Genomic DNA, 17,799 nt, shown 5'->3' with positions numbered 1-17,799 from the left:
GGAGGAAGAGAGACTCTCCCCTAGATTAGAGCCTCTCAGATATCCCTCCCAGGGCCTGATACATACTTTTGCTATTGATAGCTCAGTATTTTCCCTTCTTACTCCCTTGGGTGAGTAGGTAGGCCCCTGGAGTTACTCGTTCAAGCTAGTGCTGTCCTAGTCCAGCTTTTTATCAAGGCCACTAGAATATTAGTTTGTATTTCCTTTTCCTTTTCTCTTCTTAATAATTGTGTAGGGTGCTGTAAGTGTTGATTATTAAAAGCTGGCTCTAGTTTGTACAACGTCCTGTTTCCCATTTTCTATTTCTGAAGTTAAAATGGTTTGTCTGTCAGGCTTTAGAGGGATTCGTTCAGGTGGATTGTTTTTAAAGGTATCATTTGGCGTCCCCTTTCTTGTAAATGTTTGATTCATGAAAATAACCATCAATATTTCACAAAGCTGTAAGGTACAGAAGGGTGGGGGGGGTGGCATATGAGTGTCAAATGGGGAATTAAATGGTAGTGCATTTTTAGCAGAGCAAACATCTAAACTATATTCTGAGCTATTATTTCTGAGCCAGAATAACCCAGCAGTCATTAAAACTCTTCTCTGGACCTCATCTAGTGGGTCATTTCAGCCAAAAAACCATTAGATTATGGCACATTCCAGAAAAGAGTTAAAAATTGAAAAAAGAACAAAGTAGAGCTGTCTTATGGCTCAAAGCTATAATGTGCCTGTCGAGTATAATTCTGGTTGCTATATCTTAAATAAAAAATGAGGATAGCCCCAAAGGGGGGTGAGGCAGTTCAGGACTTATTCTGGGCACTGGGGATCCAGAAATAAGTAAAACAGTCAGAAATATGTGTTCTCTGGAGCTTAGGTTACAGCAGAATAAGACAAGTAAAATAGCCAAGCGTGTCACATGGTGATAAGTGCTTTGGAGGGAAACTGAAGCAAGGAAGGGAGGTGGGGCTGGGGATTGGAGGGGGGGTGGCCTCAGGTGGGGATGGTGTGCAGTTTTGAATAGGTAGAGGGGGAAGCAACACTGATAAAATAACGTTTGAGCAAAGAGCCAAAGGTGAAGAGAGAATAAGTCACATGGGAATTGGGGCAGAGGGTGCATGTTGGGGAAGCAGCACAGAGGCAGGCGTGGCTGAAGTGAGTGGGCTGGGAAGAGTAATAGGTGGGACACGATGGAGACTAGGAGAGGGTATGTTATAAAGATCTGGCCTCTCATTCTGATTGGTGAGGAGCCACTAGAAGGTTTGGATCAGAAGACTAACATTTTTCCTCTTCATCTTTAAAAATGTCATTTTCAACTGCTATGTTGAGAGTAAAATATAGAGGGGGAAGTTACAGTAATTGAACAGTGACCGGCCTTTCTTGTGAAGATGGAATAGAAATATAAATGTCTCTTCTTCATTGAGAAAAATAATGAGAAGTGTTATGATCCATGCTCGAAATCTTAAAGAGATTTGGCTAGTTTGACTCTAGGCTTGATTGACAGTACTAGAATTCCTCGAACCACTTTTTTGGTTCTTAAAGCCAGAAAGAGCTTCCTCTCAGTACAAATAAAAGTACTGTCTTACAAAGTAGGTGATAAACTTAGGAATTTGTGCTGCTCTGTAGTGGTCCCAGTTGAAAGTGCGAATTGCTTTAAAGAGAATTTAGATAAATATAGCACTTGGGATGGATACGTAACAGGTACAGCTCAGTTAACTTTGAAAGTAGTGTGCTCTCCTTCAAAGTCTCTTTATTAGCGGACACAAAGCGTTGGATGGGCCACTGGTGTGGCTGTCAATATTGATTCTGGTTTTTTTCATCTTTATTATCAAATTGATAGTCTTAGAATTCAGAATCTGATGATTTCAGATTGATTTTTTTTCCCTTCCTGCCCTCCCTCCATTCCTTCCTTCCTTCCTTTTTTTCAGTCCAAAAGAAATAGAAGATTTTCAGTCAACTGAGGCTTTCGTCAGCCAGCAGATGAATCTCAGTATTGGCGATGACAGTACTGGTAGCTGGTCCAATTTAAGTTTTGAAGATGAACACCAGGATGAAAGCAGCAGTTTTCATCACCTAAGTGAAAGGTAACTAAAATTGTGCATGTGGTTGCATAGTTTAGGTCCTCGGACCTCAGAAGTAAATTTATACTAGGTGTTTAAAAATTATGAATTTGAATGTATTTTTATTATCCATAATGCGGTCCTAATGGTTTTTCACATTTATTAGGTATAGAAATTAGCCAAGCTCGGTTTCTTCGGTTGTGCCAATCGTCAATATGAAAAATATTGCATACATTTTATACCCTTAGGATTTTCCTAGACTTTTGTATTTCTCACTTTTTAAAAAGGGTACCTTATTTCTTTAGAGGCTGAGAAAAAAGACAATGATCTGTAAAAGGTATCTAAATGACCCTGTGATTTTCTTATTATTAGTGAAAGTAGTATCTTTTTTTGGAAAGGATTCCTCACTTACCCTGCTATTCAGGAACAGAGTGACCTTGGAGCATTTATACTTGAATGACTGAAAATACGTAAACTCCTTATAAAAATGGTTTTGTACAACAGAAGGCATTTACATCATATATAACTTGTCGTAGTTTATTTTGTTTATAATAACAGCCTTTGGCATATTTTATTAATTCTGATACATTTGTTTCTTCTTAACTCTCTAAAGGTATTCCTGACTAAACTATAAAATGCCATAAATTTTTATCCACATTAATTGATAATTGGAAATAATCCATTCCAGGGCTGAGTCTAGGGAGAGGAAAGGGTTCTTAGATTCAGGCTGTGGAAAGGACCCTGTGCAGCTTCAGTTGAACAGAACCCTTGGAATTGACTTACTAAGAAGTGGAGGTGAGAAGACTGTGGGAGGAGGGGACGAAGGGGAGGAAATGGCTTTTCCACCTGTTGGAACACATCATCTCAGAGCATTTTGTCTGTTGTTTGGATTAACCAGTAAGTATTAATATTTTTAAAAACATCTATTTTACCGTAGTTTCTTAAAATGGTATGTAAACCTCTAATACATTTTAAAATCTGGGTCCAAAAAGGCAGTCTTTAAAACTGGTAGTGGGAGGTAGGGGGAATATCACAAACATCATTTGGCCCTCTCCATAACTCTACCTGGAAGAGAATGTTAACACTTAAATTCTTCTCTCATCTTAGAGAAACACAGGCTTCTAGAATTTCAGTGAGGGTTGACATTGCTGCTTAGGAAATCCTGGTGTTAAAATGGGTGAACTAGGGTTCATGGCCCGTGGCGTTAAGGGCCCTGTAGCCAGTTGAACAGTTCTGTGCAGAACGTTGTCTGATTGGATGGCTCTGTCCTTGTTTCTGTCCTCTTTAGCATTTTACTAGTGATAGAGAATAAGTAGAACCCCCCATCCTGCCCGCCCCCATCTGCGGTTTTGCTTTCCGTGGTGTCCCATGGTCAGTCGAGGTGCAGAAGCAGATGGCCCTCCTTCTGATGTGTTGTCAGAAGGTCACTTGTGCCTAACACTATGTCACTGTGCCTGTGTCATTCCCCCCACTTCATCTCCTCATGTAAGCATTTTATCATCTCACATCATCATAAGGATGGTAAGTAGATAGAAGAAGATACTTTGAGAGAGACAGACCACATTCACATAACTTTTATTATAGTATATTGTTATAATTTTATTATTAGTTTTCGTTGTTAACCTCTGACTGTGCCTGATTTATCAATTAAACTTCATCATAGGTATGTATGTAAAGAGAAAAATGTAGTATTTGTAGGATTTGGTACTATCCATGGTTTCTGGCATCCACTGCGGGCCTTGGAATGCATTGTCTGCAGATAAGAAGGGACTGCTATGCTCATTATTTGTGAATGACTTAAAACAAAGACGAAAATATCCTCTCATTAACAGAACCAAGTTTCAAAAAGACCGAATCAGGCGGAGACTAAAAGAATTATGTTTAACATGGGTAAACGCATTTGGTTCAGAAAATGAACTGAATTCAGGATGGGGAATAACTTCGCTTCACAGCATTTTGTCAGAAAAGCACCTGTAGTTTTAATTGAGCAAGTCTTAATAAGAACGATTATGCTCTGTGGTTATTAAGGTTCAAGCACAAAGAAAGAGTAGGGCTCCAAGGTGGGTAGTATGCTTGTTGAACATACGGTTTCTAGAGAGATTAAGACTCCCTAGGTCATTGGAGGTCTCAGGAATCTCGGATGATTTTAATGCCGGTGGTTCAGGGACCACACTTGAGATACGTGGCTGCACATGTGTCGTCTTTGAGGACAGCTGCTACAGGAACGGTAATTTTCTGATACAGAGATCAGATAGGAGATAAATGACTTCAGTGGTTTGGACACTTCATGTGCTTTTACTCCCAAGTAGGAAGTTTAGTAGAGGGCAGCAGTTAAAAAAGAAATCATAATTTCCGAGTTTCACAGGTGTTCATAAGGAGTGTCTTATTATTTGATCTGAAAGAGACCTGGTCTGTGTACGTGCATCTCTTAAGTATTTCAAGCAGTCTGTGAATTTCTTCAAAGTTATGTAGTAGATTAGGTAAGAGATGGGACCGGGCTTGCGGAGTTTTTGAGATAACATTTATGAGATATGTCAAAATTGATAGTAGTCTTCATGTGACTGAAAAGCACGATAAAGAGTCTTAGCCCTTGACCCCTATTGCCTCGAGGTACGCCTGCTCCAGACCTAGGAAATACGAAAAGATGGAAAACACACAGATAGGGATAGCTAGGTAGGCAACAGGAAAAGATTTAAAAGAAGATGATGGAAGCAGGGCAGTGTTCAAGAATGAAATATATGGGGGCGCCTGGGTGGCACAGCGGTTAAGCGTCTGCCTTCGGCTCAGGGTGTGATCCCGGCGATCTGGGATCGAGCCCCACATCAGGCTCTTCCGCTATGAGCCTGCTTCTTCCTCTCCCACTCCCCCTGCTTGTGTTCCCTCTCTCGCTGCGGTCTCTCTCTCTGTCAAATAAATAAATAAAATCTTTAAAAAAAAAAAAAAGAATGAAATATGGGAACACTGTTAAGTGAAGAAATTAAGTTGTTTTATGTTGGGTTAGTGGAGGACGATTGTACCTCCCAGTTTGCTCGGGACAGTCCTCATTTACTTCCGCTGCTCTGGTGTACTTTAATAAGTACTTCTTTTGTTGCCAAAAGTGTCCTGGTTAGATGGAGAATTATACAGGCACCCTAGTTAGAAGTGACGTTTTATTAATAACTGACTTGACATCTGACCCATTTTGAGGGGCAAAAGGAAGGGGGAATGAGGTTGAATCTTTAGTCTTTACATTTTTTTGGCATTATTTCTTTGCCTGTTCACCTAAACTTTAGGGATGGATTTTGATTAATTGAAAGGAGGAATCATTACTGTTGTCAGGTTGTAGGTAAGAATTTTAATTTTGTAATATTTTTCTTTGTTTAGAAAATCATTCTACTAGGGGGCGCCTGGGTGGCACAGCGGTTGGGCGTCTGCCTTCGACTCAGGGCGTGATCCCGGCGTTATGGGATCGAGCCCCACATCAGGCTCCTCCGCTGTGAGCCTGCTTCTCCCTCTCCCACTCCCCCTGCTTGTGTTCCCTCTTTCGCTGGCTGTCTCTATCTCTGTCAAATAAATAAATAAAATCTTAAAAAAAAAAAAAAGAAAAAGAAAATCATTCTACTAATAGAGATAAATGCAATGTTTGAGATCCTCAATTTTTCCTTTCAGTCTGGCTCACAGCTGTCTGTCCATTCTGTATTTCCGTGTTTTCCCATCTTTGGTTTGTCTGACAGCAGGCTACATAGGCGAAACTCTGGCTGTTTTCATGGTTTTATAACAGAGCTGTATTTGTTTGAACATAGGTTGAAAAGGCACTGCTCAGTTTTAACTTTTCTAACACAGTATAGTTTGTGACAGTTTGCTAGTGCCAGAGTAAATATGGATATGCAAGTTACTGAAATTGCTTGGAAACTCTTTAGAACTTTTAAATAATCATCCTTTTTTTGGTAACCTTGTCAACATTTACTGATGCACAGAAGATGATTTTGTGTTAATTCACTTTTTAGAACCAAAATTTTGGTTTGTGTATATATTAATTTTTATAATTGCCTAGCCTAATGTGGGGAAATATAAGCTGCTTATCACTGCAAACTAATGTGCTTACTAATTATGTTAATGATTAGAATTTTAAGTTGCATGTTTAGGTTTTAATCTGAAAAATTAAATTTTGTTTCTGAACATAGTTGCTTTTTGTTTCTTACTGCTTTGCCGCAGTTTTAGAACATAGTTGCTTTCTTCTTTTGATTAGGTAGTTTAAGAAGGTATCTGTGTGGCGTTAGTGACTGGCCCACAAGACAGGTGTATTAAGCCTTGGTTACTCAATATTCTGAAGAAAATGTATGTTATTTGCCACCTACTGAATTATACATAACGTATGAAGTGAAGGTAATTGACATAATAAGAGTACTTTGAAATCAGAAATCATCTTTTCTCCAAGTAGTTAGAAAAGGTCTATTTGGGACTATGTTTTGGTGCCTATCATTTCATTCCCGCCCCCCAAATCCATCAGTGTTTGCATTGTCTAAAGAGCTGAGAGAATGTTAATCTGTGGTCTTTTTAAAATTTTACCTAAACTGAAGAGTATTGGCTTTTTACAAATTATATCCCAAGATTTGCCATAGACGTTAATTTAATCATTGAAACTTCTTATTTTATGCATTCATTTGCTGTCCTAAAAGTCATTCTGTTGTGTTCATATTAAAATAAATATAAATTGAGATTAATTTTCCTGATCGATGGAGGACAAGTAAGAAAACTCCCAAATGTCTGAAGCCGTCCAGTAGCAGTGATGGTCTCTCTACCTCTGCGGATGGCCCGCTCCACCGGGCAGCTTCCGAACCTCCCACTTACCACTGACAGAAGCTGTTCCAAGGAAAACCAAGGTGGTCTTTACTATTCATTTTCTGGTTCAGCTCTGTTCTTTTCTTCTTCTGGCAGTAATGGTAACAGCAGTAGCTGGAGCAGTCTTGGTTTAGAAGGAGATTTGTATGAGGACAATTTATCCTTTCCAACATCAGAAAGGTTGGTCCAGTCCAGAAACTTACAAACTGATGAGTCTTTCACACTAATGCATGATGTCATGTTCTTAAAAGAACATGGGTTACAGTGCCAATATGTATCAATCTGCTCTTCTCCTATGTTTGGACATGATTCTGCTTGATAATTTACATCTAATGAAAAAATTCAATTATGCTAAGATACAACTGACATCTAATTGCAAAATGTGTTACATCCATGCATGTGTTGCTCTGCTTGCTACTTTTCATCCTACCAATTATTATTTCATTAAAAAGAGCTTGCTTCCTACAGGATTTCTGGTTTTTGTTGCTGCTGTTTTGTTTTTGTATGTAATATTATTTCATATATAAGAAGAGTGTAGGAAAAATGTATTTTTATTGTGTTAAAAATATGTGCATGCCATCAGCAGAGGCATTAATAAATAATTATTCATGGCATTCTATGCTAATTCAAATGCTGTGTTATCCAGAACAAAATTAGTAGACTATTTTAGCTTTAAATTCTTTGAAATTAAATTTTATCCTGAAATTACTTGGTGTTCTCTATCACGGTAAGGGAGAACTTCATAGTTATTGATGACCTGTCTAGGCATCATTTACAAGTCAGATTTTAATATGAAATGGTGTGAGAAGCAAAGCTTCCTTTTTTATTGTCATTTCTTCCCTTTTTAAATGTCATATATCATATTGTAACATTCACTCTTTAACACATTTTAAGAATTGGTTTTAATACCGTTATTGATTAAAGCTTTTTTTTTTTAAATGCTCCTGCTCTTTTATTCGAGAAGTGATGGGCCAGATGATAAGGATGAAGAACATGAGGACGCTGGAGAAGGTAACTGACAGTTTGTTTTGTAAAGTGTTTGCATGTTTTTTTGTATAAGGTTTCCTAGAAGAGTCTTCACCTTGTGTGATTTCATCACTGAAGCTCCACGTTATCACAAAATCAGGGTATTAACATTACAAATCATCGTATTGATGATTGAACTAACATTGAACTAATGTATCTAGTGGCAGGTCCTTTTTTGAACCATTTGTACCATTTGATTGGTGTAAAGACTGAACTACTTTAAAAGGATTATTCAATGATTTGAGAGGGAAATTTATGATAATCTCTCTATAATTATCATTTTCTAAACATAAAGCCCTTACATTATAAGATACAATTTATTTTAATTATGGCATGTGCCCTAGTTTTTTCCTTCCAAACTAGTAACCTCTTGAATTAGTGTTTAATGTTGATCTTACATAAATTAGTAAGTAAAAATTAAAAGATATTTTAAATTCTCAGTTCTGTTCCTAAACTCACAAGTATACATATTTGAAGAAAGTATTCCATTCTTCCTTTGATGAACATTGTTCCAAATATGTAAATACTAGATACCATTGGTCACAGTGTTCTGGGCCATGATTTATAATCCTTAATTGAAATATTACAATGAGTGAATGTAGAAACTTTCCATGTTGAAGCTGAATTTTCATTGTATTTAGATGGCTTATTTTTTTTAATTATGTAAATACCAATAAAGTTTTCTATAGAGTGACACCTAAAAATATTCATACTGTTTGAGATATTTGTTTTTGAACTAGTGCTTTTTTTCATCATTTCTTTAGAAGTGGGCAAACAGAAAATCGCCCAGATGAATTTCTTGAAATGTACTTTAGAACACCTGAATGTCCGATTAGTTTTATCGCCATTTATACCTTTCTTATTCAGGGAAGTGTCATGTACTGGTTTCTGAGTTAAAATCCTCAGACTTAAGGTGATTATTTTTTAGTCCCAGTGCTTCTGCTAAGTAGACACTTTTTTTTTTAAGCAAACATTCTTCATATAGGACTTGTAGCAGTTTTTGTCATCAGATATGAAGTAGGGGTGGGGCAATATTCTTAGAGTTACAGATAGGCGAGGTAATGTTTGTTTTCTTTTTCTTGACTAAAAGAGTGTTGACTTTCTCTAGGAAAGTTGTGTCCCTTTCCCCAAATAATGCCTGTGAGCAAAGTTGTTCCAAAGGCTGTACATGGTTTAAATGCATGTGGTGAGTATTTTCTCTAATGAACTAGTCATTACTTAACTGACTTTACTGAGGACGATTAAGAAGATACAAGTTAGGGGCGCCTGGGTGGCACAGCGGTTAAGCGTCTGCCTTCGGCTCAGGGCGTGATCCCGGCGTTGTCGGATCGAGCCCCATGTCAGGCTCTTCCGCCATGAGCCTGCTTCTTCCTCTCCCGCTCCCCCTGCTTGTGTTTCCTCTAAAAAAAAGAAGATACAAGTTAATATAAATATGAAATTGATCTTAAAAATTTACTTTTGGCACTAGCAAACTTTTTAGGATTTCTTTTGTGAGTGGCTAGAAATCAGATGAATTATATGTAGATACATGTCACTTCTCAGCTTTCAAGATCATAGGCATCTCATTATAGAGAAAATTGTGGCCAGCTTTGAAACTTGGTAAATTAGGAATTGGTAAATTAGGAGAGATTTATGGGTTTATAGAAAGATTCAAAGTTATGGAAGTCCTAAGGCAACAAACCTCATTTTGTTGTATTTTTAGTTGCAGGAGGTCAGCCACTTGCCTCTTCCCAGGTGTTGAGTGACCTCTCCTAGGCCAGGTACCAGGAGCCCCAAACTGAAAAAGCCAGTAATACAGAGAAGTCTCGGGTCACTTGGCTTCCAACCCCGTGACCTCTGCAGTATTTACAAAATGGCCCAGAGACCATGTCTGGTTTCATAGTGCACCAGACCCATTTTTGACTGAGAGTCGGTATGGGGAGAGGAGGGAAAAGGCAGTACGTTTAACTGAAGAGAATGACGTGGATCCGTTTTTTAAATGAAAAAATTAGGGACCAACACAAATCCTAAAAATGATTAGTAGTGGTCTAGAATGCCCTGCAAACTGTAAAAAATAATCAGGGACATTGGCCAACAAATTTCCATGACTGGTACAAATTGGCGTGATGTCTGCCAGCATGCCGGCTGCTCACCTGTTGTGTGGGAGGGCCCTTGTCTCCACTCTGCCTTTTGCTCAGCCATCATTAAACAGGAGTGGTAAACACATGATATCAGTCCACAGGTCATTAGTTTTATAGTCCACAGCGATTCATCCTTCTTTATGTTGAGAACATAATTTTCATTAAAAAAAATGAAATTCGAGAGCAATATCTTATTTATAAAGGGGTATACCAGAAAATTCCCTGGTCTGGCTTTTGGGATGTAAGTGGCTGCATGTGACATCCCCCCCCCCCCTTTTGCCTGAAGAATGAAGTGATAAAGATCATGGAGGCATGGAGCCAGACTGTGTGTTCATATCCTGGCCCAGCTACTTCTCTCCCTGCCTCACATCCCTTACCTGTAAATGGAGATGATGGTAGTTCTCGCTTCACTGGATATGTGTGAGGGTTCCAGGAGTTTGTATATGGGAAGGGCTTAGAACAATACTTAGGACGTAATATGCCCTTTACAAGTGTTCGTTGCTTCTGTTACTTCTCTTAGTTCAAGAAGCTTTCTTCAAGTCCATTTAATATATTTATTTGAGATTTATATTTTGATTGTAGTCATGGCTTTTATAGTTTTGTTTCTCTTTCTTTACCTGTAGATCGTGTTTTGACACAGATTATGGTATTTACAGTGATTGATACTCAGTGCCTCAAAACAGAGTTTTGGACTTGTGCTCTCAGTAGGTGATCAACAGTATTCCTTTGTTGTAGAATTATTTTGCCCTTTCAAGTAAGTGTTTTGGTTGTGTTGAGGTGAGGATAAGAAAAGACAGATTTTTTTCCCAGCATTCATTGGAATCTTAAGGAATGGAAAATATTTCTCTATCCTTGGAAACCGGAGTATTGAGAGTTGAATTGATGAGTTTCACTTTATATTGTTTAAATGTAAATATTAGGTTTGGAGCAAGACAGAAAGATTCTGCTCATTACAAATATCGACATGGAGCCGTGCACAGTAGACCCCCAGCTAAGGATTATTCTTCAGTGGCTTGTTGCTTCTGAGGCCGAAGTGGCAGAACTTTATCTTCATGACTCTGCAAAGAAGGAATTCATACAAGTAAGTACCTGCCTTACAGGGTGGTTGTAAGGACACGTTTAACCAAATACGATGTTCTGTGTCACGTGGTTGATCTAGTAAGATGCCCCTTGATAGCAGAGTGGGTAAGTGCTTATGTCCAGAGTGGGTCAGGATGTCGGCTCTGCCAGTCTAGTCGTCTAACCTTGGGCAGGCTTACTGGTCAGTTTCCTTTTCTGCACTATGAAAATGAGTAGAGAGGTTACCTTATAGAGGTTTGTGAGAATTAAACATAATACTGTAAAAAAAAATTGCTCGATCTAGTGCCTGGCACGTCCTAAGTACTCAAAGTTAGGTGCTATTAATAAACATGTGTTCATATGAAAAGATTGAGTTATTCTTTCTTTTAAATTGGTTCATAATTATGCCTGGTAATTAGTATGTCTCCTAGTCTGTTAACCAGTCTTACTAGTGGGAGAAACTAGCATACTCAAAAGCCATGAAGGTTTAAACATCTTATAAGGAACCACAGACCACTTTGAGTATTTTGTAGGGTTCCAAGACAGAACATTCACATTCGATGCATTAATTGGGTGTTTTTATTGAGAACTTAACTGTGTGCCAAGCACCTTGTTAGTCCACATTTTTATTTTATAGTCTTAAGGTTTTTGCCCCCAGATCTTCATTATCAGAATTTTGATTTAATCTTGTTATAGGGTATAAAATAGTTCAATGAATAACAGTGTAAATTGATCTGTAACAAAAAAGGAACAGTTCAGTTACTCTTGATTCCTGGTTCAGAATTTACAAAGATATTGTTGAAAGAAGTATGTGAAAAAGATATTCAGTAAAAATAACTTTTTTTTGTATTTGGTTGTTGGTTTTTTCTTGGACTTTTTGGATTTTTCTAGTTTAGGTTTCTGTTTTTGTGAAGAAGGAGAAAATAAGACAAAGTGCTCCTCAAGAAATGAGTTATCTAGGAGAAGGAGTGGGTAGGAAAGGTGTTAGAACTCTCTGGAAGGAGGCAGACATTTTCAAGTCATTTAATCTTGAACAAAAGGAGGGCTAAGGAAGACCTTAGGTAGAGCTGAGCATGCGTGTGGTGGTGCTTGGTGCTCAACCCCAAGTAACGTAGGAAAACATTCTGGAAATTCCTCAAAAAGTTAAACCATAGCAATTCCACTCCTACGTATATACCCAAGAGGAATGAAAATGTATGTCCCTGGCAACATTATTCATACGAGGCCAGAAGTGGAAACATCCCAGAATGGATAAATAAAATGTGGTTTATCTGTGCAGTGGAATACTATCTGTCAGTAAAAAGGAAGGAAGTACATACATGCTACGCCATGGAGGAACCTCGAAGTCACATTAGGTGGAAGAAACTGGTCACCAGAGACTGTATATTTCATACTTACATGAAATGGCCAACATGGGCAAATCTCTAGAGACTGAAGTGGATTAGTGATTGCGTAGAGTTGAGGGGTTTGGGAGAAATGGGGAGTGTTTACTAATGGGTAGAGCTTTCCTTTTGTTCTGGGAAACCTGTTCTAACAGTGATTGTGGTGATGGTTGCATTCAACTCGGTGACTATACTAAAAATCGTTGATTAAGTAAGTACTCTTTAAATGGATGAATTGTTTGGTCTGTGAATTATCTCTGTAAGGCTGTATTTAACAAGGCTAAGCATATTTACATTACAAAATTGAAGTAGTTTTTACAGAACTAAACAAAAAAATGATGGAAGACATGTTCTGATTCTGGTGACAATGGAGTTTATTTAAACCTGTATTTATTTACTTTTTTTTTTAAATTGAGGTATTATTGAAATACATTAGTTTCAGGTATACAACATAATTCAATATTTGTATATATTGTGAAATGATCACCACAATATTTACTTACTTTTTTGGTTGTTTTTTGTTGAAACATTAACGTTTCTTAACTTAGAAAGCCATGTTTCCATTGAGGCCAGAGCGTGTATTCCAGAAAAAAGCCACACTACATACTGTGGAAGGAAAAGTCCACATCCTTCTATTAAGATTGACATTGTCTTTATTATTTTATGTTCCTAATTGAGGGTGTGACAGATGTATTTAGGTCAAGAGTTTCGTGTAGAAATGGAGACTCGACTCCCTCACAGACTCTCAGGTGGGTGAGGTTTGTGCAGTTCCGTCTCCAGCAGTCCCGAAGTGTCATTCTCTGGAGGAGATGTGTTTGTCGAGGGCAGGAAGGAAGAAATGTGTAATTTGCGTAGAAGGGTGGTAATTTAGGGGAAAGACCTCGTCATAAAACTGGGAAATAATATTTTACTGCAGACAGCAAGAATCTTACAGTCCCCTGATACTAAAACTAAGACTGGAAACTTTGTTGTCATGAGATTGATTTCGGTTAATGTGGGACATGCCTTTCCTTCTTCCTAGCTCTCCCGCCGGCTGCAAGGAAAGGGCTGGAAGGTGGGGGACGTGCTGCGGGCCGTGCTGCGGTACTACGAAGCGCGGGCCGAGCCGGCCGCCCCCGCGAGCTGCAAGTCGCTGTTTGATTGGCTCTTGGAGACCGCGTAGTAGGAGCCCGCAGCCCTGCGTCGCCCGCGCGAGCTGCCAGTCGCTGTTTGATTGGCTCTTGGAGACCGCGTAGTAGGAGCCCGCAGCCCTGCGTCGCCCGCGCGGGAGGGAGGAAACGCAGGAAGATGCGGAGGGTAAACTGAATACTAGCACGGACAGTGAACCGGGAGGGCAGTAAATGGAGCTTTTTAAGCGCCTTCGGTCATCCCACGTGTATATAGTTCATACTTTTGTAATCTGTCAAATACTCTCTTCATCATTCTTCTATACACGTGCGTAATGTGTTGAGACCCCAAGAACGTTGATTTGAAGGAAGGTCTGACCAGGAGGTTTTCAGGGACGCGGACTGACAGCATTCTTTTTGCATCCGAATAGTGCTGCTACAAACCACGCTGAGGTGGCTGAGGATAGGTTCCAGGGACGAAGCCTTAGAATTCTGCTCCTTTGCAAACAAATGCTATTCTGTTGAGAACTAAACTGACAAAAGAGCTTTGAGGCTAATGGGTTCCCCACCCCTCTACCTGCCCCATAGAAAGTCAATTTTATTTTCATAGCTCGGTGCTTGGTAGTGTTTTGAATCCCCCAAACTATTTAATTTCTTAGAAACATATTAGTATTTTAGGTTTCTATAAATACCATAAATGATAGTTTCTCCAGCCTTTCATCAAATGACATTATTTGCTAATGTTGCCAATCCAACTGGCATGAAAATGAGAGAGAGAGAGAGAGAGTGTGTGTGTGTGTGTGTGTGTGTGTGTGTAAAGGAGTACTTTAGCCTTGCCTAGTGGGTTTGTGCCCTTTTTTATTTTACTGTTTTCTTGGTTAGAAACCCACTGTTCACATTTAAAGGTGCTTTAAAATAAAATGTCTATGAAGATTTGCAGTAAGAATTTTTATTTCTTTTTTTGACTATTTTGGGTCCCTGACTTATCCTGTAAATGAGAATAAATTTAGGTGCAAAACATGTTAAAATTTTAAAAATTAATGTTAATGTGGAAATGCATATAGAGAAACCCAGTAATGATTTTCATTGTTGAATTTTTGAAAAAAAAAACCCACAAAACTCTCTGCTTAGCAAGGATAAGCTTTTTCTAGAAAAAGAGGGTATTCCCAGCTCCCCCCCCCCCAATAAAATGGTATCTGTTCTGTTTTGTAAAGCCGTCTGACATGAGTTTTCTGGGCTCTGTGTTTTCTACTACTTTGTCTTTAGAAACTGCAGGTTGACTTGAATAGAGGACCGAGACTGTGTCTTGGTGTTGGTTCTTCCATTAGCGTCAGTCTAGAGTAAATCACTTTTTGTTGGGGGCTTTGGCTTTGCTCCATTACATTTTCTTTTTTCCTGAGCACTGACTGTTCTGGAAGCTGCACAAAGTGTAGAAGACATAGCACCCACCGAGGGGCAAGGAATAAGGCACTTACATTAATTTGAATTAATCATTATGGTAGAGAAATATATTTTATAACGAGAGAGTAAAATTTGCTTTTTAAGAAAAATGCCAAAAGTTATACTTAAATATTTTGAAGTTACAGTGTAAATTTTGGGTTTTCTCAATTTAAGATAAAGAAATAGAGCAAGCCTTAAAAATAAATTTTCCTAAAGTTCTTCAAGTATTTTTTAAGGTGGAGAAATGCAGGAAATCTATATAGCCAGAACAGTTTCCGTCTTCAGCTTCTCAGAACTTGAGATGCAGCAGCACTGGACCGGGTTTATACACGCTAGGAACTGGGGTGTTGATTAGAACATGGATTAAGTGATTATTAAGTTTAGATTGAATTTTTACAAGTATATAACTATGAAGTTGTGTTTAGTAACTTCGATACATGTACGGATTTGATTAACAGCAAATTGAGTTCTGAATTTCTTTTAAACTAAAGTGAAGATATATTCGTTTTGTAAAACTTTCTGTGCTTGAAAATGTTTCTATCTCTTAGGGTAATAATCATTTTGAAGTAAGATTTTCCTCCTGTCCTTGTTTTCTCTGCATTTACCTGGAGCTGTGCTGGACTCGGAGTTCCTTTATGTAGCCACTACGTCATGACAGACCAGTCTTTAGGTGTTAGCATGTGTGGTAAGAATCCTAATGGAACTCTACCCTTGTATAGTTTAGGGACGTAGAGAAAAATATTAAGTATTGGCAGATGTAAGAAGAAGCGTGAGTAAAGCTCCTTATATGGAGAGAAGGATCTTTTAATCAAGTCCAGTCTAAACTTACTTTCTTTAAAGGCACTTTGTGATTATTCCAAAGACCTCTTACGTCTGTTTGGTTGCTTGGTCTTCAGAACAGCCCTGTTTGTTGAGAGAACCCCCCCCACCCCCTCTCATTTTATTAAACATCTACTTGACGTATTTATATTATAACATTGTAATCTTGCCATTCTGTGCATTTTGGCCTTTATGAAATTACTATGTCTTATTCAGAACTGTTAAAGTTGTGATGTGCATTGAGTTGAATTCTCTGTTTATCAATTTCAGAACCCTTGAAGGATCTTGGGAAAGAAAGCGAATGAGGCCTGTGATAAGGGTTTTTTTAAAAACATTATTTTTGACTGAAATGCAGCAGTTCTTTCATATTCTTCTTTTCCCAAGCCAAGTTTAAATTACATTTATATTTTGGAGATTATTAATGTTGATTTTGAAAATATTTCCTGATTTATACAAAATGAATGATTCATTTATAAATTACAGAAGAAAATTAAAATACCTGTTGGGATGGTTGATAGAATTTTAATGGAGTAATAAAACCTTTGAGAGTATTCAGTCAGTGAATACGTGTGATAACATCTTTATACTTTGAAAAATGTTCCACTTACCCTTTCAGATATTTGATGTGAATTCAATTCATAATACTTCCATTTTGCTTAAATAAGGGTTTTATGTTGCTGGTAGGAGAATTTAATTACTTATTAAATGTACCATGTATAAAGTGAAAGATCATTTATCCACATGGCTTTGACATCCGTGCACATTTCCTAAATGCAAAACTTAACCCTGACTCATCATTGGAGTCTAGACTCAAGATGTCTTCTTAGTTAATTATTTAGCTAATAGTATTCTTTCACAATTAACTATCAATTTCCCATCAGTATGTTGCTTTAAATTTTATATTTCCCAAAGGAAACTTTACACAGTTAAAAAAATATATATTAATGCATCCACACTCAGGGTGTAGGGAAGATACTTTTCCATTTAAAACCCTGCCCACCTGTCACCAGCACAAGACAATTCGAGCTTCAGTGGGTATTCTGTGATTATACTAAAGTGAAATGCATTTTTTTTTTTCATTTTTAGCAAAAGACCCCATGCGCACTTACTCCCTTGCTGTATTCCTGCTCTGAAGAGGCGGGTGCAGCGTTGGTCACTCTCGTCACTTTATTTATTTATTATTATTGTTTTTTTACCATCCATGTACATTCCTTTCACATGGGCAGAATTGCAGTTCTAGAAGTCCATTGTTTGTTTTTGTTGTAATGTTTGAATACTATTTAATATTGGGTTTTAATATTGCTGGATTTGCTAACTTTGGTTACTTGTGCCGTGTTTAAAGTAATTCACATTCTTGTTTAATATATATATAGCAAAAGCAGCTTTGAGTAATTGTAGCTGTTTATTTGTGTGGAATTACTATAGTAAGATCTTGTATAACAGTAACTTTTTTTGGCTTTTCTGTCCTTTGATACGTTCATTTACCAAAATATGAACTTCAGGATGCACTCTTCTTTTGTTTTTGCAGTGGCTCAAAATAAACATTTCGGAAACTACCTTTGTAATCATTTGCAATTAATTGTTCTTTTATCTTTTATGAATTGTTTGTGAGCTTTCCTCTCCCAACTAAGAATTCTCCAATAAACGTAAGAGATGCCTGGCCTCAGTTTCCTTCTGTAACATCTTGTTAACTATTCTGTCCTGAACTAAACAAAGGCATATGAGCGGAACTGCCACGACAGAAGACGCATCAGATGATCTCCATGCTTCTAAAATCGTTTCTGAGAACTGGGGAAGCTAGGTATTTTTAACCAGACACTGGATTCTAGCTATATATTCAGGTGCCTTTGAATGCTGACATGCGTGACTCGAAGGGCTGTCTGCCAGCGAAGGGCTGTTTTGCATTTGAGTGCCAAGTAGAATATTATGGTGGTGTGCTGGGACATTGTTCCGGCCCGGATGCGGGACTCCTTCCGTATCCGTA

General features: G+C 38.1%; 1 protein-coding gene across 2 annotated transcripts in view; it reads left to right on the top strand.

Moving 5' to 3' along the window:
- Positions 1–17,476, top strand: part of AKAP11 (A-kinase anchoring protein 11) — a 48,316-nt gene extending 30,840 nt beyond the window's left edge. Inside the window, exons 8-12 of one of the 2 annotated variants that reach the window (XM_008706809.2) lie at positions 1,911–2,066; positions 6,960–7,043; positions 7,828–7,874; positions 10,930–11,090; positions 13,472–17,476. In XM_008706809.2, coding sequence (XP_008705031.1) covers positions 1,911–2,066; positions 6,960–7,043; positions 7,828–7,874; positions 10,930–11,090; positions 13,472–13,612 — 589 coding nt within the window. In that variant the 3' untranslated portion in view covers positions 13,613–17,476. The remainder of the gene's footprint in view (positions 1–1,910; positions 2,067–6,959; positions 7,044–7,827; positions 7,875–10,929; positions 11,091–13,471) is intronic. The other variant, XM_040623158.1, reaches the window with a different exon arrangement.
- The last annotated feature ends 323 nt before the right edge of the window (positions 17,477–17,799 follow it).

The sequence above is a fragment of the Ursus maritimus genome, unplaced genomic scaffold (assembly GCF_017311325.1).
Source record: "Ursus maritimus isolate PB19 unplaced genomic scaffold, ASM1731132v1 scaffold_10, whole genome shotgun sequence".
Taxonomy (NCBI): domain Eukaryota; kingdom Metazoa; phylum Chordata; class Mammalia; order Carnivora; family Ursidae; genus Ursus; species Ursus maritimus.
Note: the sequence above shows the minus strand (reverse complement) of the source record. Positions and strands in the feature narration are given on the sequence as shown.